The sequence below is a fragment of the Bombyx mori genome, chromosome 28, assembly GCF_030269925.1.
Source record: "Bombyx mori chromosome 28, ASM3026992v2".
Lineage (NCBI taxonomy): Eukaryota > Metazoa > Arthropoda > Insecta > Lepidoptera > Bombycidae > Bombyx > Bombyx mori.
The window spans coordinates 957,125-983,685 of record NC_085134.1 but is presented as its reverse complement, the minus strand read 5'-3'; the positions used below and the strand labels follow the sequence as shown (position 1 = coordinate 983,685).

At 38.8% G+C, this 26,561-nt stretch overlaps 2 protein-coding genes across 2 annotated transcripts in view; one reads left to right on the top strand and one right to left on the bottom strand.

The window, feature by feature from the left end:
- The first annotated feature begins 5,894 nt into the window (after positions 1–5,894).
- LOC101743430 (facilitated trehalose transporter Tret1) overlaps positions 5,895–26,561 on the top strand; it is a 121,918-nt gene continuing 101,251 nt past the window's right edge. The window contains exon 1 of the mRNA XM_004933474.5: positions 5,895–6,124. The gene's annotated coding sequence lies outside the window, so the exon portion shown is untranslated. The remainder of the gene's footprint in view (positions 6,125–26,561) is intronic.
- On the bottom strand, positions 16,055–19,262 carry LOC110386478 (uncharacterized). Its single transcript, XM_021352843.3, has one exon. It carries the CDS (start codon positions 18,245–18,247, stop codon positions 16,055–16,057), a length of 2,193 nt encoding a protein of 730 aa, XP_021208518.1. The 5' UTR covers positions 18,248–19,262.

Below are 26,561 nucleotides of genomic sequence, written 5' to 3'. Positions count from 1 at the left end.
CAATCAATACGTGAAATGACATTATTTTTTATTTAAACCAAATAGAATATCACACAAATCTATATATTAATACGTGAAGTACAAACTTTATATCCCTTTTTACGAAAATTGCGCGGACGGAGAGGTATGAAATTTTCCACACTTATAGAGAATATAGAGAAGAAGTGCACAATGCTAATATTTTTTTTAAATAATGCATAAAAGATACATTAAATCAATAAAGAAAACATTACACACACTACATACCATGTATTTGACGCACACACGCATGCATACTATTTATTGTCAAACTTTTGTTCTTGGCGTCTGTTGTCAAACTGATAATAGATTAAATATTGTTTGTCTTTGTTAATATTTTTGATAGTGTAGTCTTGGCGAAATTTGTGATTATAGAAGTATAAAATACAATCATAATAGTGTACAAACTTACAGTTCCAATTAATTATAGTCGAATTTCGACCACTGCGGGACCTCTAGTCACAATAGATACAAAGACACCTTATTCATATTTGATCGTCATCACAACTTGCGACCAGGCCGGTCGTCGGTAAGCCTATTAAAAAAGGAAACTACGAACTTTTACTTTAATTTGTTTTGGTGAAAGCGTGCCTCTACATATCAATGAGATGTAAGCTTTGAACGTTTTATATGATTTATGTTTCAATTAAGCTTAAAGTGTGGGTTTGGCTGTTCAAAAAAAAAGATATGGTAGTAGGATTCTTACTGGTGGTAGGAAGTCTTGTGAATCCGCACGGGTAGGTACCACCATCGTGCCTATTTGAGGGGTGGGGCATTCGTTGTAACTATACTGAGACCTTAGAACTTATATCTCAAGGTGAGTGGCGCATTTACGTTGTAGATGTCTATGGGCTCCAGTAACCACTTAACACCAGGTGGGCTGTGAGCTCGTCCACCCATCTAAGCAATAAAAAAATCCTTAGTTGCAGTTTTCAAGCTGTGGTAAAGATTAGCTTCAATTACTTAACGCTTCTGCCTATTAAAATAAAAAAAGTGCAAATAGTCCTCCATGTTAATTTTCCAGCACAAAATTACAGTGCGACAAACAGACTTTCATTAAAACCGAAATTTATGCATATGGACAAACAGACACTATTTAAAAAAGACGTGACACAAAAAAACGGCTTTCTTAAATATGTAGTATATATTTTTTTTTCATTTAATACAAATTTAGATTGATTCGTATTATTTCCGAATGATTTCCTGTTCAAAGTTTAACAATGGGATTACACGCCCTAAGCTGAATCGAAACAAAACAATTGTATTCCAAAGGCTTAGAGTATATATTTGCTTGGCAACAGGATGTCATTAACGAGCTAGGGATGTCAAATAATGGGGTTCGTTTGTTAATTATTATTATGTGTGTAAAAAAGCATTTTTATGTATTTTAAGAAGCATTCGAGTGTGCGCCCTTGGACATATGCACCATCATAACATTTCAAATTTCATACAAATTTTCCACATCACCCACCGCCTTCCTTTAAGTATATTGTGTAGACAGGTGAACGAGCTAACGGTCAACTTGAGGATAAGTGGTCACCAGAGCCCATAGACATTACAACGTGCATGCAACCACTTCGCTTGAAACTGAGATCTGATCTATGTCTCAATTGTATGGTAATTACGTAAATTATTTGGGCTTTTTTTTCATTACAGATAATAAAGTGGTTTCTAGTTAGTTTAGTGAGATATACATTAAAAAAGCGATTTAAGCGCTTCAGAGGTCACGTGGTAGGATATCAATACTGAATGTCGTCTCGCGTGAGGGTAACGTCTGACACATAAAACCGCTATTTCAAATGTCTTTTCACACCCAAGAAAATGTATTACTATCTAGATCGCCAGAGGGGGAGGGTGATGGGAGAGATGTGCTCCGCACTAAACGCTTCACTTTCCCCCCTTGCCTTTTCATGAGTTTTGTCTCATGCGAGGTTTGGACGTCGGTTGTTGAGAGACAGGAGGTTTTAGTCGGTTCGACTCCGACATGCCCCGCCTTCCATCCCCAGTGAAGGGCGGAAGTCCGGCGATTTCCTCCTGACAAAAAAAAAAAAAAAAAAAACTATCTAGTTCGCCAACCCTAGCGTTTTCATTCATGCATTCTTTGATGTTCAAAGGTCAACAGGCGTGGAGTTTAAACTCTATTTCTTTGTAGTCAAAGATTAAAACCGCACGCGGTCGTTGACTGGTCGTCGATCTAAAATTTTATTGCCCAAGAATTTTTTGAGGAAATTTTGGGAAAATGATTTAAAAAAAATTAAACTAAAACACGGAATTTAAATTATTATGTGACAAATATGTATATCCAAATTACGTGTAGATTTTTAACTTATAGTTTTTTTATTGCCCTTGTAGGCAGACGAGCACACGGCATTGACAATAAGTGTGTATCTCATAGGGGGGAGGCGATAGCGAGCTGATCGCTAACTTGATGTCAAATAGTTACGAATTCATAGCTACCTACTTTGCATTACAAAGCTATATTGTAATTAATTGTAAATATAAATATTTTCAAAACCATTGTACAGAAATGAAGTTGACTCCTTCCTACAATGCTAATCTCCAGATATCTGAGTAGGTACCACAATCCTGCCTATTTCTGGGTTTAAAGGGTAAGGTAGCCGTTGTAACTATACTGAAACCTTAGAACTCATGTCTCAAGGTGGGTGGCGGCACTTACGTTGTAGATGTCTATGGGCTCCGGTAACTACTTAACCAGGTGAGCTCGCCAACCCATCTATGCAATAAAAAATAAATAAAAAGTTAAATTATTACATGGTGCAGATTTTGCTCTCCTGTATTGAGCCTGTATTGTAGGCCATTCACGTGGTAAGTATGTTTTTAATGACAACTTAACACCAGGTATGTCTAGCGCCGTCTCAACTATAAATAACAAAAACCCGTCGCGGTTTCCTAAATATAATATTTCGATTAATCATCTACGCTCTCATTGAACTTTATTAATATACCTACTAGATGACCCAGCAGACTTCGTGGTGCCTCAGTCGATAAATAAAAGACCTAAACTTTTGTATAAAATAAACTTAAAACAAACAAAAGGAATCCGTCCGATGGGGCACACATCAAAGGAAGAACAAAATTGTTATTTTTATTTAATTCCGATCATTTTCATATTTATCTATCCTATTAAACCTTCTCTGGACTTTCACAAGTAATTCAAGACCAAAATTAGCCAAATCGGTCCAGCCGTTCTCGAGTTTTAGCGAGACTAACGAACAGCAATTCATTTTTATATATATAGATATATATATAACAATGACTTCACTTTTCGGAAACAGGAAAACGGTCGATCAAACAAAATCGCCGTCGGCGTGTGGTGCGTTATTCTATAAAAAGGTTTATTGTTAATATGACAGGCTCAATCGACGTAAATAGAACGCGCCGAGCGAACTCTGGTCCGAAGTTCTTAATGTAAACAGTTTGTGATTGTACTACAGTGTTCGCGGGTCAGAGTCAAGGATATATCTTGTTTTGTGCCGAAAAATCGCGCTGGGAAGAAGATGCTCGCTACAGCCGAGAGTCAGCGAACTAACACTTAGACACAGCCCTCTGAGTTCTTTTTTTAGATGGGTGGACGAGCTTATAGCCCACCTGGTGATAATGGTTACTGGAGCCCATAGTCATCTACAACGTAAATGCGCCACCCACATTTCTCGCCGGATCTTCTCAGTGGGTCGCGTTTCCGAACCGGTGGTAGATTGTGCGAAGCCCAGCTCTTGCAGGTGTTAGCAAATCCTCTCAGGTTAAGACCGTGAGCTCACTTACCCGCCCGCGTGTAGCTGGAACGATACAAATAAAACCAGCCGGGATTCAAACACGAACCCGCAGCAGTCACTCACAACTATTCGACCAACGTGACCATATTTAAACTCAGATTATCGGTTTAGCCTTGACTCAAAATCTTGATTGTATAAGATAGGTAGGACGGTGGTACCTCCCCAAGCGGGCTTACAATACGCGCTCACTCGCTTCCCCGGTCATCGTTCTCGTCGAACCCGTCGCTTGTGACGAAGGGCTCGGCGAGTAACTTAACCCACAGACACATCCCACTGAGTTTCTCGCCGGATCTTCTCAGTGGGTCGCGTTTCCGTTCCGGTTGTAGATTCTGCGAAGCACGGCTCTTGTTAGGGCCAATGTTAGCAACACTCCTGGTTTGAGCTCCTACTAGTTCGGTGAATAACCCCTCAAGGTTACTAGAATAGGTAGGAAAAAAATATCTGGTGGCCGGTATACTGGATTTTCTTTACTTCGATGCTGCCATCGGATACCGAGGTCCCAAGTAATTTGAATCATGGTTGTCCTGACCACAGACACAGCCCACTGAGTTTCTCGACGGATCTTCTCAGTGGGTCGCATTTCCGATCCGATGGTAGATTCTGCGAAGCTCTGCTCTTGCTAGGGCCAGTGTTAGCAACACTCCGGCTTGAGCCCCGTGGCCTCACCTACACGTTAGGGCGAAGCTGATATAGCCTCTTAAGGCTATCAGCATAGGTAGGAAAATGAAAAAACAAAGCTACCGACAGAAATACACAAGAATCAGGTGCTTAACGGTCACTGTAATTGAATTTTTCAATTATCCATCAAATTCGACGATCACTTTACGTAATTCCGTTGAGACGAATCAGTTTAGTGTTAACAATAATATAATATGTATTTAAAATTACTGAGAAACAGATGAGACATATACAGAATTAGGTATACAATCTGAAACTCGGCTGTGATGGCACCATTCCAAACGGTATTATTTCGCGATACTACTGCTGTCTGTCTTTTAGTGGGTTTCTACTGTTCCTTGGGTATGCGGGATGGTGCTGTTGTGGTACTCTTCAGACATCATTGCTTGTTTCTATCGCGGGAGGATCGTGAAGGATATTGTTTTTATTTCAGACTAGCTGTACCCGTCCGCTTCGCTGGGCATTTAAAATTAACATTATTATTTCTCGCCCCCACAAAGATTCTCATCATTAACGCCCCCGCAGCTGGTGCAGGGAGTCGAACACTCATATAATGATTAGCGTATCAATTAACTACATGTATTTTCTACATGGATACCAAGTTTCAAGTCAATCAGATGCATGGTTCAGTAGTTATAACGGAACATTCGTAAAAACCACTGTAGATTTTTATATTAGTATAGATTAGAAAACAAGATACCGCCTGCTGTTGCTATTAAAGCCGACAGATATAACAAGCGAATGCCATCACCAATTTTAACGTGATGTCGAATATTTCAACTGTATAATGACTTTGCGGGAAAAATAGGCTCACTGTACCAAACTTCGCGCTTAAAGTTTTTACTGGTGGTAGGACCTCTTGTGAGTCTGCACGGGTATGTACCACCGCCTTACCTATTTCTGCCGTGAAGCAGTATTGCGTTTCGACTTGAAGGGTGGGGCAGCCGTTGTAACTTTACGGAGACCTTAGAACTTATATCTCAAGGTGGGTGGCGCATTTACGTTGTAGATGTCTATGGGCTCCAGTGACCACTTAACACCAGGTGGGCTGTGAGCTCGTCTAGCCATCTAAGCAATAAAAAAAACACATTACGATCCTATACCTTTGTAGTTATTTTACATGCTCCATGAAATCATTCGTGGAATTCATATAAAACCAGTAATCTGTGTTTTGAAGACAGATAAAACAGAACGAAACACATGAAAACATTAATTAAGGTTATGAATTATAAACGAATGGCGTCTAAACCTCTGTGCTCTGTGCGCGTATTTATTTTTTATTCATTCATACACACGACAGATACATGTGTCCAATTCACGTACACGGATAGGCTATTCTGCTTTAATGGATACACAGCTTTATGTATTTAAAGATAAATGCTAGTTTTGTCGAACGTTTGTATTGTGGGGTTAGTGTATAGCGCGGCGGCGCGAGCGCAGATCGTCCGCAGTCTTCGGTTGATCTCTGAGAGGAATGGGCGGGAATTAAATTGATCCAGTTGGTCGCGACGCGCGTACGCAAACGATTTATAAATTAAAAAAAAAAACAATTTATGTTCCATTATTACTCGTTGTTATCAAACATATTGTGTGAGAAGTGCTTGTGTTAATGTGTACAAATGCTTTGTTCAGTGGTGAGTATTTTGTTTTTTTTTTTTTGGAAATCTACTTATGAATAGTTTTAACAATGTGTGGCCGGTGTATATTTTTTTTTCAATCTCTTATCAGCACTTTCATCTGCAAGGTCGCGGTTAGAATCAAAACGAAACGAGCTGTTTCATATTCGTTCGCCTTTATCGTAGTTCAGTTTTGAATTTAAATTTTATAGCTGATAGTAAAAGTTCCTGGTACTTGAATTTACAGCTGGAAGGTACGGTGTGCCTATCGTAAAATTAAATCAATGCTGCATCGGGAATTATCTGAAGATTCAATTCGATTTTAAGGCTTTTACTGATACGCTTGGATGATTGTAGATAACTAAGCAATACTAGTAAACATTTTATACGCAAAATTATGAAGTGTTTTTACTAGATAAGGCCAAGGTGAAATTTCCTTACAGAATTCTCCGATATTAAATTTTCTATTTAACTCTTAAATTTTTTACAAACTTATAAAACGGATAAATGTGAGATTTTTACAATCCATTAAAAAACTTATTAGTTAAAGTTACTCATAAAAGTGACATTAAATAGTGATTTTTTTATTATCTCATTTAAATGGATTGTGAGTTTGATATTAAAACCATATTATTTATTATGGCATGGAAAGCTTATCTTTCACATTCTTGATATGATAAATAGCTCTAGAATTATTTATTTTTTTATTGCTTAGATGGATGGACGAGCTCATAGCCCACCTGGTGTTAAGTGGTTACTGGAGCCCATAGATATCTACAACGTAAATACGCCATCCACCTCGAGATATAAGTTCTAAGGTCTCAGTATAGTTACAACGGCTGCTCCGCCCTACAAACCGAAACGCATTACTGCTTCACGGCGGAAATAGGCGGGGTGGTGGTACCTACCCTTGCGGACTCCCAAGAGGTCCTACCACCAGTGATTACGCAAATTATAATTTTGCGGGTTTGATTTTTATTACACGATGTTATTCCTTCACCGTGGAAGTCAATCGTGAAATAGGTTTGAATTAACGAAATAATTAAAAAGCCGATCTATGGAGTGATTTGGTTAATGATCATTCTGTAAATATGTATTACTGGTATAATATCCTATGTTTTGATGTTGAGACAAGTACAAACGTCAAATGATAATCACATTTCCAAGCTGCACGTTTTTAATTCCACGCATTTTTTATTTCGCATATTTCCTAACTATTAATTGTTTTTGTATTTTTCCGATAAATCTTGCGGATTAATTAAAAATCACTCTTATTTTTTCAAACGATTTTTATTTAATTTTTTTTCTTATTATTATTGGTATTTACTGTAAAAATATTCTGATAATATTTTAGTAAGATTAAGTTGCCTTACTGATAATCTCAAATAGTGACTAAATTTTGAAGTAGAATAACAATAATAATTATCAAGTAGAATAATAACATCGAAACTCAATTCATTAATTATTGTATGTTGTATTTATATGGGTATTTAGATATTTTGCACTGAGTATTAAGTGGTTTTGGAAATAGACTTGAGATATGAGGTCTTTTTAAAATACTGACTCACTTACATAACTTCAAAATGCACACAATATGTATACGCTTAAGCTCAATATAATCAAATTAATCAAACAATAATCAAAAATAAATAATAATTTTTTTAAAGTATTTTTTAAATCTCTTCTTTTTTAAAATTAATAAAATAAACATTAGTACAATATTTCCTAATATGTATTTCAAGAGAAACATTACAATTTTATGTTGTCTATTAACCGAGCCATAGCTCTGCTATTTCCAAAATATCGGAAGACACACTTTTGCTATCAAAATTTACGATCAATCGGAATGAGACATTAAAAAAAAATCGTTAAATAATATCATTATTACGGTAAACTTTACATTTGTAGAGCCTACTCTACATGTTTTGTAGAGCTTACACGACAGGTGTTCCTCTTCATCCTATCTGTCTCTACCGCAATTCATGCACTACAGTAAAACAGTAAAGCGCTGATACTATTGAGCTTTTGATTTTAGAAAAAAATCGTTAAATAATATCATTATTACGGTAAACTTTACATTTGTAGAGCCAGCTCTACATGTTTTGTAAAGATTACGCGACAGGTGTTCCTCTTCATTCTATTTGTCTCTACCGCATTTCATGCACTACAGTGATACAGTAAACTGCTGATTATAATACTATTGAGCTTTTGATTCTAGATCAATCAAGCGGCACTTATATGTTCCATATACATTATAATATATTTATAAATAAATCTGCAATCTCAATTGCTCATTCAACTCGCCCTGTTACAGCCAACAATAAAAATCCGAGGTTCTATTTGCGTTAGCTTCAAGTGGCCTCGTGAAGGCGCGTTTTTATTAACAACTAGCTGACCCGGCAGACTTCGTAGTGCCTCAATCGATAAATAAAAGATCTAAACTTTTGTTTAAGATAAACTTAAAACAAACAAAAGGAATCCGTCCGACGGGGGACACATCAAAGGAAAAACAAAATTGTTATTTTTATTTAATTCCGAATATTTTTATATTTATCTAACCTTTTAAACCTTCTCTGGACTTAAACAAATAAGTCAAGACTAAAATTAGCCAAATCGGTCAAGCCGTTTATATTTTATGTCGTGACAACGGAAAACGGGTTTCATTTTTATATATATAGACTAGTAAATTAACACTTTGTTACGACTGAACCCAAATACATAATGTTTGTATTAATATTATTTTTTCAATAACAAAAATATGTAGGCTTTATTAAAGATAGACTGGTCGTTTAAGTAAGTGCTTTGTTTTGGTAAATAACTAGAGGATTGAACGGGCTCATTAGCTGGTATAGAGTGGATACCGGAGTCTATAGACTGAGTAATTGCTACAATCCAAGCCCACGGAGCTTCTCGCCGGATCTTCTCAGTGGGTCGCGTTTCCGACCCGGTGGTAGATTCTACGAAGTACTGCTCTTGCTAATGCCAGTGTTCGCAGCACTCCCGGTTAAAGTCCCGTGAGCTTACCTACACGTCAAGGAGAAGCTGAAATAGCCTCTCAAGGCTATCAGCATAGGTAGGATAAAAAAAAAACTACAATCCACCTCGTGACAGTTCTAATTGTCAACTGTATGGTATAACGGCTGCCTTGCCCTTTGGAAAGCATTATTGCTTATTGTCAGAAATAGACGGGTGCTCATACCTATCCGCGTATGAACACAAAACGCCCCACCACCAGTAAACCCGGTTAAATTAGTAAACCATAATAAAAACTATCTATATTAGTGTAGTTTCGGATTTTTCATTGTCATTATTATTAATTAAGCGAGATTAAGCCGCGAAAGCGGTTTGAATTGTGTCCCCGAGTGGCGACGACTAAATACTTCCAAACCGTCTCGAGTTAACCTACGAACTAAATTTATATTTGTAATAAATACGGTTTTTGAAGAGAGACTAGAATGGAGGTGAGTTTTAAATATGAATGTAGAAGGCTTTAGAGGAAGAGGTAGATCGAAGAAAAAATCGATGGATTGCGTGAAAGACAATATGTGTAAGAGGGGAGTGAGCGAAAAAATGGTAAGTGATAGAGGAGTATGGAAGGAGAAAACTTGCTGCGCCGACCCCAGGTCCCAACGCCACGGAGAACGGCAGGAGAATGATAAATAAATAGACTATTCGTAAATTTTAATTTTGAAGTGATCTTCATATAACAATTGTGTAGCAAATTATATTACTACTAGCGAAAACGGCAGAAATAGGTAGGGTGGTGGTACCTACCTACCCGTGCGGACTCACAAGAGATCCTACCACCAGTATTTAATTTATTACACGATGTTATTCCTTCACCGTGGAAGTCAATCGTGAACATTTGTTAAGTACGTATTTCATTAGAAAAATTAGTACCCGCCTGAGGGATTCGAACACCGGTGCGTCGCTACATACGAATGCACCGGACGTCTTATCCTTTAGGCCACGACGACTTCTAAAATGCGATAATTTGCATAGAAGATAAAAATTAGCGACTTCACCGTCTGGTTTTTATGATATTTTAAAAAAAACCTTTATAAAAACTACAAGTTTCTAATGCATTTGAAAACCACGTTGTTCTTTTCAGCTAGAGGACCACGCGGCTAACTTCCATACGCGTTTTTTTTGATAGCTGCATTCTGTGGCTTGTACGTTAGAACCACCGGTCACTCTCCTCGTCGAACCCGTCGCTTGCGACGAAGGGCTCGACGGGCGAATTAACCCATAGACACAGTCCACTGAGTTTCTCGCCGGATCTTCTCAGTGGGTCGCGTTTCCGATCCGATGGTAGATTCTGCGAAGCACGTCCCTTACTAGGGTTCGTGTAGCAACGTCGTCAGGTTTGAGCCCCGTGAGCTCACCTACTAGTTAAGTTTACGCTGAAATAGTCTCTCAAGGCTCTCAGCTTAGGAAGGAAAAAAAAGGTGCGTAATTCTCTCGCGTAGCACCTGGCCTTGGGCAGTCCTTCTTAAAAGACGCTCGGGAAATCGTTGGAAAGGAGTCCTGAAGTTCGCCCACCTCTCCTAGTTAAGCAGTGAGTGTCTCTAGCAATCCAAATAAGAGTGCATTAGAATCGCAATTTTTACCGACACGTTAATCCCAATTCATAAGAACGCCCTGCCTATTTCTGCCGTGAAGCAGTAATATTTCGGCTTGAAGGGTGGGGCAGTCGTTGTAACTATACCTGAGACCTTAGAATTTATATCTCAAGGTGGGTGACGCATTTACGTCGTAGATGTCTATGGGCTCCAGTAACCACTTAACACCAGGTGGGCTGTGAGCTCGTCCACCCATCTAAGCTATAAATTTTTTTTGTAAATTTTAACTTTTTGAATGAGTAGCAGCTCTGCGGACTCTGAAACTAAATCTAATTCTCGGATTCGTACGTGTTAGCCTGTTGGGACGAGGTGGAGGGTGATGGGAGAGATGTGCTCCGCACTAAGCACTCCGCTTTCCCCCCTTTGCTCCAGTAACCACTTAACACCAGCTCGTCCACCCATCTAAGCAATAAAAATATCTCGTTGGTTTCTAGCACGAAGCAACGCTGCGTTGCCTGCCTATGTGTAATTAAAATCGACTTCTCTATTATGATGTTATTGTTTCTTCAAGCACTGAAAACTATACGAAAGCGACAGATATCAAAAATAATGTTTTAAATGCACGCAAAGCAGTACCGTAATGCGACCTAGCTATAAATTATTTAGTCTCACCAACATACACATTAATAATGTGTTTTTTTAGTACTTTACAAGCGTAACTATGGATCGGTCGTATATAAAGGCTGACTAGGTTCAATTTTCAATGTCAGAGCTGTTTGAATTACCCTGTCGTCGTGGCCTAAAGGATAAGGCGCCCGTTGTATTTATATCAAGCGATGCGAATGTACCAGCGTTCAAATCCTAGAGCCGGTATATTAAAAAAAAACGCACTTAACATGTGTTCACGAATGACTTATATGATGAAGTAATAGTATCATAATATAATCGGTACATATTTTTTTTTTATTACTTAGATGGGTGGACGAGCTCACAGCCCACCTGGTGTTAAGTGGTTACTGGAGCCCATAGACATCTCCAACGTAAATGCGCCACCCACCATGAGATATAAGTTTTTTTTTTTTTTTTTTTAAAAAGGCGGGAGGAGATCCTCATGGATACCCAAGGGCCCGGGCCAAAGGGCATGCCCGACTCCACTGAGGAAGTGTCTCAGTGACCTACGGACTAAAACCTCCCTCCTGGTTATCTGTCCCCTTTCACTACGGGACAATTTATCCCTGTGTTAGTCATCATTCTAGCGATTATTATAATAATTTTTTTTTTTTTTTTTTTTTTTTTTTTTTTTTTTTTTTTTTTTTTTTTTTTTTTTTTTTTTTTTTTTTTTTTTTTTTTTTTTTTTTTTTTTTTTTTTTTTTTTTTTTTAATTATTTAATTTAAATTATTATTATTATTATTACAGTACACATACATGGAAAATATTATTATTAATATTATTATTATATATATATTTTTTAATTAAGTATATGGAATAAATTTTTTATCAAAAATTGAATTACAATCAATTAGAATTAAAATTAGAATAAAATTAGAATTAAACTTAAAGTAACATTTATGGGTCCCAAGTCCAGGCCCCCGGACAGAGACGTTTACGTTATCATCACATTCTTCATTCATTATTAATCTATAGCGTATTTCATTATACTATTATTTCTGTTGTTGGCAATTTTTATACTGTTTATAGCAAATTTCAGGAACGCTTCTCTAGCACTGTCGTCCTCGATAATACTGGGGAAGTTTTGAGTGTCCATGGCAAAGTCCAAGATCTGTTCTGTTTCTATGCGTCTAAATCCGAACCTAGGACATTCTGTTAGAATGTGGAGGACAGTTTCACAGACCCCGCCACCACACTCACAGTAGGGATTGCTTTTGAGTTTGAACCTAAATAGATATTCGCCGAACCCACCGTGGCCAGTTAAGAGCTGTGCTATGATGTTGTTAACTTTCATTTTACTAAGTATCTTGTGGGCGCGGCGAACATCTACAAAGAACATCTTTGTAGTCATTCCCGTCGTTGCCTCAGTATATCTTTGTTGCCATTTGTCTATGGTGGTTTGCCTTAGTGTGTGTCGTACATATGATAGTGGGACTCCATCGTATTTTGGTGCCTGTTTGTTAGTTAAGGCTGCTTTTTTTGCTAGTTCGTCAGCTCTTTCATTGCCTGGTATCCCGGCGTGGGCCTTTATCCAGAACAGGTTTGCTGTCTTGTTCATACTGGCCAAGTTCCTCATGGTGGTTTGTATATTAAAGATTAATGGGTGAGTAGTGTTGGTGTTAATAATGGCCTGCAGCCCAGATCTCGAGTCACTAATGATGTTGACTACTTTATGTTGTGATTTTGCTATCATCATTAGTGCTTCTTGTATTGCGACTATTTCCGCCTGGAAGACTGAGTTGTAAGGGTTTAAACGGAAGCTTTTGGATTTCCTCTCTTCCCCCTGTTCCCACCAAGTTGCAGCTCCACCGACTCTTCCTTCTAGTTTACTCCCGTCGGTATAAATGGTCGGGGTTTTGTTTGTTACCTCTATCAGCTCTTCTTGGGTTTGTAATATCTTGAAGTGTAGGTCATCTCTACAGGCTGGATGGGGTAGTCTATATATGCTTGTTCTCTTTTCTATAGGTCTACCTGGTAGCATGGGGATCGGCGAGCCATTTTTGATTTTGTATAGCTCAGCAGCCTCCGCTATCCGGAGGTCGAGCGGTAGGATTCTTCCCAAAAGGAGCACTGATGTGTATGAGGCTGTCCTGTGAGCTTTCGATATTTTGATGGCGAATATCCTGGATAGATTGTCTAGTTTACGCCTAATGTACTCTCTGTTCGTAGCGATTGCCCATGAACTTGCAGCGTATAGCATAATGGGCTCTATGACTGCCGTGTATATAATTCTGATGATGTCGGGGTTCAGTCCCCAAGTTGCTTTTGCCGCTTGGGCTATTGCCTTATAGATATTTAGGGCTTTTCCTGTGATTCGTTCCAGATGGGGTCTAAAGTTTAGATTTCTGTCATAGGTTAAACCCAGAATTGTCATCTTATCGGCCAATTTGATCGGAGTGTTGTTAAGGTAGAAACTAGGCTGGTCGTATTTTAGTTTCTTCGTAAAAATGACGGCTTGTGTTTTGTGATCGGCAAACTTCATTTTGTTGGTCCTTCCCCAGTTGGCTATCTTTTCCAGAGCTGTGTTGACTTTGTCGTTCAGCTCGGTAGTACAGTCCGCTGATGCTACAATGACAATATCGTCCGCGAAGGCCTGTATGTGTGCGTCCAGATGTTTCACTTCGGCCAGGAGTGGATCCAGCTGCAGGTTCCACATCAAGGGGCCACAAGTGGAGCCTTGGATGCAGCCCCTTTCTGTGTATCGGATTACTGTACATCCCGCATACTGGAGGTTGATTTTTCGATCACGCAGATAGTCATCGATGACCAGCCAGATTTGCGGGCTGATTTGGACCTCCTTTAGTCGTTTCATTATCGCTGGTCACCAGGTGTTGTCAAACGCCCCATCAATGTCCAAGCTCACCATAGCTACAATTTTTTTGTGTTGGTTCACGTTTTGGGTCACCAGGTTCGTGAGTCTGTATAGCGCATCCTCATTGCTTTTTTGAGGTCGAAAGCCGTATTGCCTATTACTGAGGTGGTTTCCATTTCCCAGGGTCCACTGGAGACGGTTGACTAGGGCCTTCTCAAAAACCTTGCCCAGTACCGGAAGCAGGCCTATAGGTCTATATGATTTGGGAGTAATATATGATTCTTTCCCTGGTTTCCTGAGAATCCTTATGATGGCTTGCTTCCAAATCTTCGGGAAGATTGTGAGGGTCAGACATTGATTCAGGATGGTGAGGAATATAGTTGTGTTTGCTTCTATCGCCTTGGTGCAAATGTCTGATGTGAAGCCATCATAGCCTGGAGCCTTTTTCGGGCTCATATTTTGGATTACCGTTTGTATTTCTTTCGGTGTGAACGGCTTTTCTTTAAATTCTGGGTCCTTCTCTTCGATTATTTTCTTCCTCCATGCAGCTATCACCTCTCGTATGCGGTGATGTTCTTCGTTTTCGATATCTTTATTGTCCTTAGGATAGAATGTATCAGCTAGTAGTTCTGCGGATTTGAGGGGGTCGAGGACGTCATTCCCTTTCTTGAGCATTACCTCATCTCTGCTTCTATTATTAGTACGTATAATGCGGTAGAATTTATCCCACATCGATTCTCTCTTCTGTCGTGATGTATATTCTTTCCAACTGGTGGTCCTCGTTATGATTATTGTGTGTTTATATTCTTTTAACCTTTCTTGATAATCTTTTATCAGAAGCGGCCTTCTTCTAGGGTTTGCCTTCCTAATCTTGCTTCTGATTCTTTTAACCTCATTTTTAAGTTCGGTTAGTTCTTTGGTCCACCAGGATAGCCTACATTGATTTTTACTATGGTCAATCAGAGGAATCGCGGAATCACAGGCTACCGCAATGCATCCCGCGTAGTCCTCTACCATTTTGTTGAACTCTTCGTTGTCAGTTTTTGAGGCGATGGTTTCAACTGTGATATTTCGTTCAGAGAATTGCTCCAGTAGTTTATTTTTGAATTTAGGCCAGTTTGCTTTATTAGTATTGTATTTCTTTGTAGTGGTAAGATTTCCTTTCTGAGAATCTCTGTCCCCGGTAAGGTCGACGCTGAACGTGATTGAGCGATGATCGGAGGTGGTGATTAGATTCTCATCTACTTTCCAATCTGATATTGAGTTGAGAAGTCCGTCACTGCATGCCGTTATATCTATTATACTTGTGTACAGCCTGTTTTGTCTGACAGTCCAAAATGTAGGGGTGTTTCCTTTGTTTAGTATTTGGAGATCATTCTGGGCTAAGAAAACGGCGATAGCCGCTCCTCTTAAATCGTCGTTGGGGCATCCCCACCACTGGCTACGAGCGTTTACATCACCACCAACTATATAAGTGTCCGTTTTTAGATTGTTGATTACGTATTGCAGTTTGTTTAGATATGTGTCCACGTTCACGTAATCCTCCCAGTACACTGAGATGCACCCGATTCTATGTCCCTGTGTATCTATCGTAACAGCTACTATGTTACGATCTATGAGTAAATTATTTTCAATTACTACCAGACTTCTGTCGAATATCACAATGGCAGATTTGACAGGATTATTCTTGTCCCCTTTATCCTGTATGATCCTGTTTCTAGTTGATAGTATCCCTTTATTTCCAACATAAGGTTCTTGCAGTAGCGCGATGGAAAATTCATCCAGGGATGCCGTTGCCAGGCATTCTTGAGTGGCAGCTTGACCCCTCCCCAGATTGGCTTGTATGACTTTGATTTTGCTGATTAGAGTACTTAATACTGAGGTTTTGTCGTTTGTGCCCTTTACTAACAATATTTGACTGCAGCCCTAGCAATTCGGTCCCATTTTTGCCAAATCGGACATTCCCTACTGTAGGCTGGGTGTGCAGTGGCCACACCTGTTTCTTTTTTGCAATTAGCGCAAGTTGGTGGGCCATTCTTGTTTGCACAGATTCTGCTATCGTGTTGTTGTGCGCAGTATCCACACTTGTTGGATTCTTGGTTGCAATCTCGAGCCAAATGACCGAATCCTAGGCAGTTGTAACATTGTCTGATTGGGGAGTGATCTGTAGCTGTCACCACTTGATAGCCTATTTTTAAGCGTTGATCTTTTAGTCTGGTCCATATCTTGTAGTTGACTTCCAAAATTACGTTGGCCACCAGTGAGTTCCTTCCCTTTGTTCTTCGCTGCACCTTGACCTTGAGATCTTTGTTTTCCACCTCCACCAAAAGTCTTTTGTTCAGCTTAATGACTGCTTCTTCTATCTGGCTGTTGGTCATGTCATTAGCTACCCCTGGGAGTTTTAGTAGTGGGTTTTTGGTGCTGGGGATCTTGGCTGACAGCTTGGGTTCTGCGTTCTTGAGAGCCTGGCAAAAGGCTTTGCGATCCTTCTCAGAATCACAGCAGACTATGGCCTTCTGGTTTCGGATCTTCCTGATTCCATTGATAGCTATTCCTAGTGCGACAGGGTCTACTTTGCCTTTAACGTTTTTTATGATATCGTCGCTGGTTGAGCGGGGATCTACTGATTCAAGTACTATTGGCCAATTTGGATCAGTTGGTGGTACTCTTGACGGGATTTTACTCTTTCTTTGTCCTTCCACATTTTCTGGTATCCTATTTGATCGTCTCTCTGATGTTTTAATTTCTCCTCTTATCTCTTCAATGGCCGTACGGATGGGGGCCACTGCTTCCACTGACACATCTCTTAGATCTGCTATGTCGTCCTTGATTTTTGTTATTTCTGATTTTAGAGCTCTTCCCATTTCTTCATCTTTGTTGGTCCGTCCCAGGAGAGTTGCAGTGTTATCCTTGGTTTCGGCCATCTTTTGATTGGTATCGCTGCAGAGTTCCTTGATTACCCCTAGTTCACTAATTTCAAGGGCGGTTTCGACCGACTTCTGTATGGTGTCTCTCAGGTATGAGGTTTCAATTGGAGTTTTATCTTGTCTTTCCTCCGTCGATTTTTTCGGTACCTGTGTAAAGTGAAGTAGGGTGTCTTGGACTTCCTGTATTCGCCTGTTCACTTCCTCCAATTCGGGTAGAGTATTTGCTGTATTTGTCCCAATATGCATTTGGATGTTCGTGATCTGACTATTTATGTTCTGTACTTGGGTATTTAACTCTGTTAGGGTATTCTTAATTTCCTTAGAGGAGTTTTCCTGGTTCTGTCTAACCTTTGCTAATTCATCATGAACGTCTCTCAGGATTATTTGTCGTACCATTTCCGTGTCTTTGTTGAGTGTTAGAATATGGCCATCCAGTTCTTCATATTTGTTGAGGGCATCTTTCAACTCGTTTGTGTGCTTGGCTCTGATTCTGTCAATGTTTTTCGTTTCATTTGGTTTGGTTCTATGGGCCTCGAGCATGAGTAAAATGCGTGAGTCGGCTAGTCTTAGTACCATCTCATACAACTCTTGAAGGGATGCGACCACATTTTCTCTTATCTCCCTTTTGAGGTTTCCCGATCTCTCCAACTCTGCCTTGGCCTCCTGTAGTATTTCGTTTGCTCGTTTTGGAAGCCCATTCATTAACCTGTTTGGTCCAGCGCTTGATGAGTTGTTGAGTGAAAATCGGCCGTCCGTGCTTTTTCTGTCCTCAAGGTCTTCGAGGCAGTCTGAGGTGGTTAGAGCCGACATTTCTTCAGCTACACTGGCCTGCCTTAATTGCGTTTTGATTCTTAATGATGCAGCTCCACCCCGTAACTGTTGTGCTTCTTGTGTTTCTGCTACGGTCAAGGGGTGTTTCTCCTTTGTGTCACCGGCATGTCCAGTGCCAGCGTCTGAGGGGGTTATTAGGATAGTGGCTAGGCTGACCGGAGTGTCCCCTTTTTCGGTGTTGGGCAGAGGAGCTTGGGTTTTCTTCCTCTTCTCCTCCCTCATTACCATGTCGGGTGCTTCCAGACGAGATATTTTGAGGACACGATCAGTTCCTCGCGTCCCTGTTTTCGGGTCAGCTCTGGTGTTGCCTTTTACGCTCGAAGTTGATTTGGAAGACATCTTGCTACGTGATTTGCTCGGCTCTGGGATGATGTGGTGTAGTGATTGAGAGGTTGTTTATTCTAGTTGGGGGTATGCTTCATCAGACGTCTCCGCTATAAAACCGTGTATAGAGTTTCAGATCTACCTCTATGCTGAAAACCGCGATCTTCTGCGACCCTCGGGATCCGGGGATATGACAGCCTAAAGAAGATCAAAATGGCCGTCAAAGTCCGACTTTAACCACTTGAGCTCGCGGTTTCGTATGCCAATATAGGGCGTATAAAGACTATATTGTGACAGTGGTTTAAACAGAAAAAAGTTTTCTCTTAAAAACTCCTGAAAACCAATATTCCCTGCCGAAAACAAAGAGACTCGTTCAAGGCCCAAAACCGCTTCCCCCCACCCCCTGTTTTTTTTTTTTTTTTTTAGAATTTCGTTATGTAAATCAAGTTTACGCGCAACGCAGAGCTTCTTGAAAAATATATGTTATCGATCTACTTTTAGAGATATACAGGTTCAAAGTTTTAAATTTCTAATTCTTATAACTATAAAAGTTATTGTCAACATTTTCTAGAAATTGCACCAAACCTCTTCTTTATTCAAGCTGCAGCATCCAAACCTTGAACGAAGTCTGTGGAGCGTCGCGTTCCCGGACCACGTGGCCACGTGGTTTTCGGTTTTTGTCTCCTTATTCCAGAGTGGGAGGTCGTAGAATTTCCATAAAAGCACCTGTAGACTGGTCCTGCCGAGGCGCGAATAATGACGTATCGCTCGACTCTGTGGCTTTTGTGGATCTCGGGCTGTGAGTGATTCAGTGGATGTTTTTTGAGTGTTAACCTCAAAAAAGCTAATTATTCACACTAAAACACTTTCCAACACTAATCCGGTACTGCACTACACTTCACTATATGGAGCTCAACGAGATAAGTCCTTTGACACCTTGGTCATAGAGATACGTTGACTTTTTCCTATTTTATCGGATTTTTTAGTACGGAGCTACGCGGAAACGATGTTAACATGTCGGAGGCTCGCGCCACACTCTGAGATATAAGTTCTAAGATCTCGGTATAGTTACAACGACTGCCCCACTCTTCAAACCGAAACGTATTACTGCTTCACGGCAGAAATAAGCAGGGCGGTGGTACCCACCCGCGCGAACTCATAAGAGGTCCTACCACCAGTTCATAAGAGGTCCTACCACCAGTAAAGACCTGATGGTGAGTGTTCACAATCGCTCAAGGACATCAGCAATACCGAAAGCATAGCCTAGCAAAGCAAAGTTGCCTGTTACTGAAAAAGAAAGTAGTCGATCGAAATTAATTTCTGATAGTAAAAAAATTACTAGCTTATTAAGCCTTATCTTTACTGGTGGTAGGACCTCTTGAGAGTCCGCGCGGGTAGGTACCACCACCCTGCTTATTTCTGCGGTGAAGCAGTATGCGTTTCGGTTTGAAGGGTGGGACAGCCGTTGTAACTATACTTGAGACTTTCGAACTTATATCTCAAGGTGGGTGGCGCATTTACGTTGTAGATGTCTATGGGCTCCAGTAACCACTTAACACCAGGTGGGCTGTGAGCTCGTCCACCCATCTAAGCAATAAAAAAAAGGCATTTATCATTGAAAAATAACCTTATAAATATACACATATGTATAGTCCTTTTACACATATATAAACATATGTGATATGCTTGTATGCGGTGAACATATTTTGTAGAGTCAAGCTATTTACAATTCACAATTCCGATACAGTTATAATGTGTGGTGAATTGTGGTATGCGAATAGTCTCCGGGTCAAATCGCCGGTATGTGCCTCACGCAGAAGGATTGACAGGCGACGAGATTTAGACTTTTTAGTATTAGTTTATAGAGATTTAGACCGAAGGGCTGGCAGCTATCTTGGACAAATAATTCGTTTAGCTATTCAATGCCAGTATCTTGCCTAAAGGGACTCCTTATAATAACATATTTAAGTTTTTTTTTTTTTATGGTTTTTAGTTTTAGGTTAATTGTTAGAGTTGGTTGCATAATTTATACATACTTAAATATAATACGTTTTATTATTAATGAATATACATAATAATTTTTAATAAGCAATCTAGAAAGCTGTAAAAAAAATTACTATTTATATTTAGTATATAATTTATTCTCAACGGAACCCCAAAGAGAAACTTTTTTTTTTAATATTCCTTCTGGAATCACGATTGATTGTTAAATTTTTAAATACACTAATCTATCGAAAACGAATCTGACAATAGCCGCGGTCAAGGTGTTTTGAACTCTAAATTCAAAGAATTAGGTTAGATTACTCGTTGACAATGAACGGTTTGTGGGTTTTCCTCAAACGATTCGTAGAACTTATTCGTGCATACTTTTTATATTTATTTCGAAATTATCAAAACACGCTATCACAACCTCAAGCTCGTGTCTCAAGGTAGCATCCGCATCACACTCGACCTCATTCTTTATTCATCATTTTTTTATTTATTGGAAAACCCCCTTTGAAAGTTTTGGTCAAGGACAGTTATCAGAACTTTGAGATAGAACGTAATGGGAGCTTGGAGTATCTTAGTTGTCTCTCTCGCACGCGTGTTTCTTTACGACGTGACGTCACAAGCGGATGTCAGTTATTCATTACCGAATTGCTTTCTATTAGGTAGGCAGCGGCTTGTCTCTGCCCCTAGTATTGCTGAAGTCCATGGGCGACGGTATCCACTCACTATTAGGTGGGCCGTATGCTCGTCTGCTCACAAGGGCAATAAAAACCCATTCCATTTTGAATCAGTCAACGTATTGTCAATCTTTTGGCCTTAAAATTGTATACCTTTTACTTCAGTAGGCAAATCTCATGCAGGCCATTAACCTTATTATTAAGCTCATATCTCGAGATGGGTTGCGGTTTTTACGTTGTAGATGTCTATGGGCTCCGGTATCCACTTAACAACAGGTGGGCCGTGAGCCCCCTTGTTCCCACCATCCTGTCTATGTTTCGGCCATACGGCAATCACGCGTTTCGACTCGTAGTATTACCAAACGGCAAAAGTCACGGGAAAAAATTAGTCCCGAAATAAAACAGATCTATAAGTTTCACGGTGAGCTTTCGGGTTCGTTGAACTTTGTATTACAGAAATAGGCACATAAATATTTGAAAATAAAAATAAGAAACACGCTGACTTATGGTTAGCCGATTCGAAATCATCAAAGTTAATGCGCGACGGGTTAAGTTAATATAATAAATCAATGCAATGTGTATAAAGTTTTTTTTTTTCTCTCTATTTTATAAGTTTCTCTCACGTCTTCAGGTCGTATCGGCTGAATTGCCTCATAACTATATGTACCAATGTTTATTTGACAGATGCCTCGTGACATTATATTGGTCAATAAATTCAATTAAAAATATATTATAGAAATTCTTTCCATAATTGTCGTTTATGGGTTTATTTTGCCGACCGAGAGGGCTGGTGGTCGTGGCGCCGACGACCGCCAGTCCGGCGTCCCGAGGGGGAGGGTGATGGGAGAGATGTGCTCCGCACTAAACGCTTCACTTTCCCCCCTTTGCCTCTTCATGAGTTTTGTCTCATGCGAGGTTTGGACGTCGGTTGTTGAGAGACAGGAGGTTTTAGTCGGTTCGACTCCGACATGCCCCGCCTTCCATCCCCAGTGAAGGGCGGAAGTCCGGCGATTTCCTCCTGACAAAAAAAAAAAAAAAAATGGGTTTATTTAATTATGGCGTTTGAGGAATTAATTGAGTGATATAAAAATAAGTTTTTCATTCGAGTAAGCCTACGCAGACGCTTTCAATCAGTCGCCACTTCGCCACTGTATGGAGAAATGTATCAATGCTTTGAAATATCACTACATAGTATAAAACAAAGTCGCTTTCTCTGTCCCTATATCCCTATGTATGCTTAAATCTTTAAAACTACGCAACGGATTTTGATGCGGTTTTTTTTAATAGATAGAGTGATTGAAGAGGAAGGTTTTTATGTATAATAACATTCATTAAATAGTGGAGAAATCAATAATAAATTACAGCTTCCGAAGCGAAGCGAGGGTGGGTCGCTAGTGAACTATAATATGTAAATAAGAACAATTTTATATGCATTTGTAAGGCAATAGATTAACTAGAAGTAGCTGTTTTTTAATCAATTAGAACGGATTAAAGTTTTGTTTAGAGCTTTTGCTGTGTGGAACATAATTTTGAATCTCTGCACCGTATACTTTAGATAGGCGAATCAGCTCACAGCCGACCTGATTACAAGCGGTTACTGTTTAGCTCAAAGACAGAATGAAACGTTATTATGAGCACGGAGGATAGTATACAAAAAGTAATCTGATAAATTTCAAAGATGGAAAAATTAATAAAAAAATAAAATAGGTATCAATGCACAAAAAGAAACATCTTCCTTGACTCATAAAATTAATAGTGTCACTCCCGATTTAATTACAACCGTAATTTTAACGTTTAGCTCATTAATAGAACTAGATGATGGTTTTTTTTTAATAACGCCATCTTGTTGTGTCTTGAAAGCGGTTAGTTGCCCTCAATTAATAAAAATAGTATTAATATTCGCCAATAGATGTCGGGAAGAGTTGATTATCGAAAACACGAATAAAACAACATTTACTGAAAATAAATCGTAGCTAGATCGATTTATCGCCCCCCAAATCCCCTGTATACTAAGTTTTATGAAAATCATTGGAGCCGTTTCCGAGATTCAGATTACATATGAGTCGTCTATTATCAAAGGTGGCAATCTGTGCATTTGGACAAAAAAGAATTATTGATATGTCAATACAGATTGATTTGAATATAATCGTCTCCTTCAACGAATGCGGTTCAAAACCTGCATTAAATAAAGGTTAATACTTAACCTGTTATTTATTTAAGATGTCGTTCAGAAGAGTTTTGTGACTGCCAATGGAATACAAAGTCAATAATTCGTTTTTCTGATTCACCAATAATTGTCCAAAAGTCACATTGCCGGCTTTGGTAATAGTCGACTCATATAATATACAAGAATTGTTCGCTTAAAGGTATAAGACTAGTGGTCCTCCGGTTGTCGAAATTCGACTATAATTAAGTGAAATTATAAGTTTGTACATTATTATGATTATATTTTCAAAGACTACATATTATACTTCTTTAATCACAGATTCAGCTAAGACTATGTATACTTTAGACAAATATTAGGAAAGACAAACAATATTTAATCTATTCTCAATTTGACCACAGATACTCGTTTAAGCAATAAGAAAATTTTGACAGTAAACAAATAGTATGCATGCGTGTGTGTGTCAAATACATAGTAGAGTGTGTAATGTTTTTCTTTATTGATTTAATGTATTTTTAAGCATAATTAAAAAAAAATTAACATTCTGCACTCCTCTATATTCTCTATAAGTGTGGGAAATTTCATAATAGTTCTCCGTCCGTGCAATTTTCGTGAAAGGGGATACAAAGTTTTTGCTTCACGTATTAATATATAGATGAATAGTCTCCGAGTGAAATCCCCGTGATATATTGGCGGGTGGAATTTAGATAGCGGACAGAATTTTGCCGTAATTTCTTCGGTGGAGATCACACGCCACGAAAACCGATTAATTATAATGTCACCGTTTTATTATCGATCTTATGATAACGCGTGGTTGAGTAAATAACGGGTACAAGACACGAGATAAGTCGTCGAAAGTATTTACGGTATCCTGTTTTTTATTATTGCTTAGATGGGTGGACGAGCTCATAGCCCACCTGGTGTTAAATGGTTACTACTTACCTTGAGATGTAAGTTCTAAGGTCTCAGTATAGTTACAACGGCTGCCCCACCCTTCAAGCCGAAACGCATTATTGCTTCACGGCAGAAATAGGCAGGTTGGTGGTACCTATCCGTGCGGACTCACAAGAGGTCCTATCACCACCAGTAATTACGCAAATTATAATTTTGCGAGTTTGATTTTTATCAGACGATGTATTCCTAAAAATATTCTAAGAATAATAGTGTTCTATCAAAAACCCAGCGGAATAGTACGTAGTAATAACAGATAAGCGATCGACAGTAAACTCCTAATTGCGGTCCGGGACACGCTTATGTCGCAAATAAATTTGAATAACAAAGTACTGGTTGCCCAAGACCTGGGTTAAGTCTGTGACCTAGAATGCCAATAGGGCTGTCTGTAATCTTAACAGCTTGAACTGCAAACTAAGTTGCCGCAATGTTCTCAACTTAATATACTTATTATTAAACTATAGGCCCGCTCCGGCTCCGCTCGGGTCTTTAACAAAAAGGACAAACCCGAAATCCATACAAACTTGGGCCTGGCGTTACAGTGCTAGAATTTGGGCATAAGTTACAATACCTAAGAAGGTTTCATGAGCCCAATTTTCAGGTCTCCCAGCAATGGCCAAATTGGTAAAATCAGACAATGTTTACATTTTAGGTTATGTTTATTGTTCGAGATATTTTAATAAAAACGATATTTTTGAGGCTGTTTCCTACTAAAGATGAGTAATTTTTTACGAAACCTGTTGCAACAGGTTGCTTTAAAATAAAAATGGAACCTGTTACGAGAAATCGCGCGTTAGGTTGTTTACGAAAACGAACGAAAGCCAAAAATTAAAAACAGCGTAACGCGAAACGCGCTGCGCACGAAATGATTTTTTAAGGGATTTTATGACCTGGTAACTAAGACCTTTAGGTCAGTCTTATTTTAATTTTAGTGAAAACTTTTTTATATGAAAAACTATATTTATATGATAACTTTTTTATATAAAATATAAATCATTACATGCTCCCATTTTATCTCATCATATTTCATTTCAATTTTTTTCGTGCATTTTTTATTTTTATTTTTATTGCTTAGATACCCATCGACGAGCTCACAGTCCACCTGATGTTAAGTGGTTACTGGAGCCCATAGACATCTACGACGTAAATGCGCCACCCACCTTGAGATATAAGTTCTAAGGTCTCAGTATAGTTACAACGGATGCCCCGCCCTTCAAACCGAAACGCATTACTGCTTTACGGCAAAAATAGGCGGACGGGAGGCGCGGACTCACAAGAGTACTACCACCAGTAAAATTATTAATGTAACTACACCATAGAAAAACTCAAAGTACCAAATCGACTTTTTCGTGTTATATTTAAGATTGCCAGTTGAAAATATTTTGAATTGCCGCAGTTGCCGACATGATTTCGTGTCATAACTAAATGGCACAGTTACATACATATTTATTTCTTTTAATGATTTTTGTTAGTAGATTTTGGTGCTTTACGTTACGTTATTCAATGAGATTAAGTTTATAGTCTGGCCAGCGAATCATAGCACAACTAAATAGCGGCAATCCAAAATATCTTCAGTTGGCAACATTAAAGATAAATAACGCGATTTGATACATTTGTGTTTTTCTATGGCGTAGTCACATTAATATAAAAATGGAAAACTACCCTTTCATGCTATATTTAATGTTGTCAGTTGTAGATATTTTGAATTGCCGCCATTGTAAGTAGTTGTGTCACGATTCGATGGCCATACTCTATTTACATTGATTAAAATACCTATAAAAACAGTCATTTATCCTAAAACAAAAGAGTATTAATTATTTTTTACACTCGATTTCCACTAAATCGATCCTATTTTATGGATGCTCTAATTCTAATCCGTACGTTTGTGGAGCTAGTTATGTATATTGAAATAAGTGTTGCAGATGTTTACAAAGATTGTTTAAAACAAAAAATTGAATTCAACTTATTTTCTACACTTGGCCATTGTCAATGAAGCTAAGATTTCAATAGGTTAATCAAGCAAAATAGACGAATTTTTTGGTACATATCCCATTCGTGTAACGCTTAGGCCCAAAATGGGGTTTCTCCTTTCAACGGTATTTGACGTTGTTTTATTTTTTTCAATAAAATAACACTTATTGCGGCATAACTATAATAGTTAGACATATGCTGTCGCGACACTTTTTGTAAATAATAATGTGTTCTACAAAGTCGTAGTACATTATTTTACTCTATCATCAATACTTTTCGCAGGACACGCGATGTAAAGGATATTTTAGATAATTTTTGTTACACTTTGGGTTACATTATTGGAGTTTAAGTAAGGATCCCTAATTTTTTAAAAAAAAAATAGCTTATGTCATTCGGGAATAGTGTAGCTTCCAAACAGTGAAATAATTTTTCAAATCGGTTCAGTAGTTTCGGAGCCTATTCAATACAAACAAACAAACAAATCTTTCCTCTTTATAATATTAGTACAGATTCGACTTCAATCTAATCTTTACTCTTTCCTATTCCAAGCTCCTTATGTTTCTTAATTGAGCGAAAG

What these genes read in the sequence shown, in the direction of transcription:
- LOC110386478 (XM_021352843.3), bottom strand. Translation starts at nt 18,247, where the DNA reads ATGTCTTCCAAATCAACTTCGAGCGTAAAAGGCAACACCAGAGCTGAC.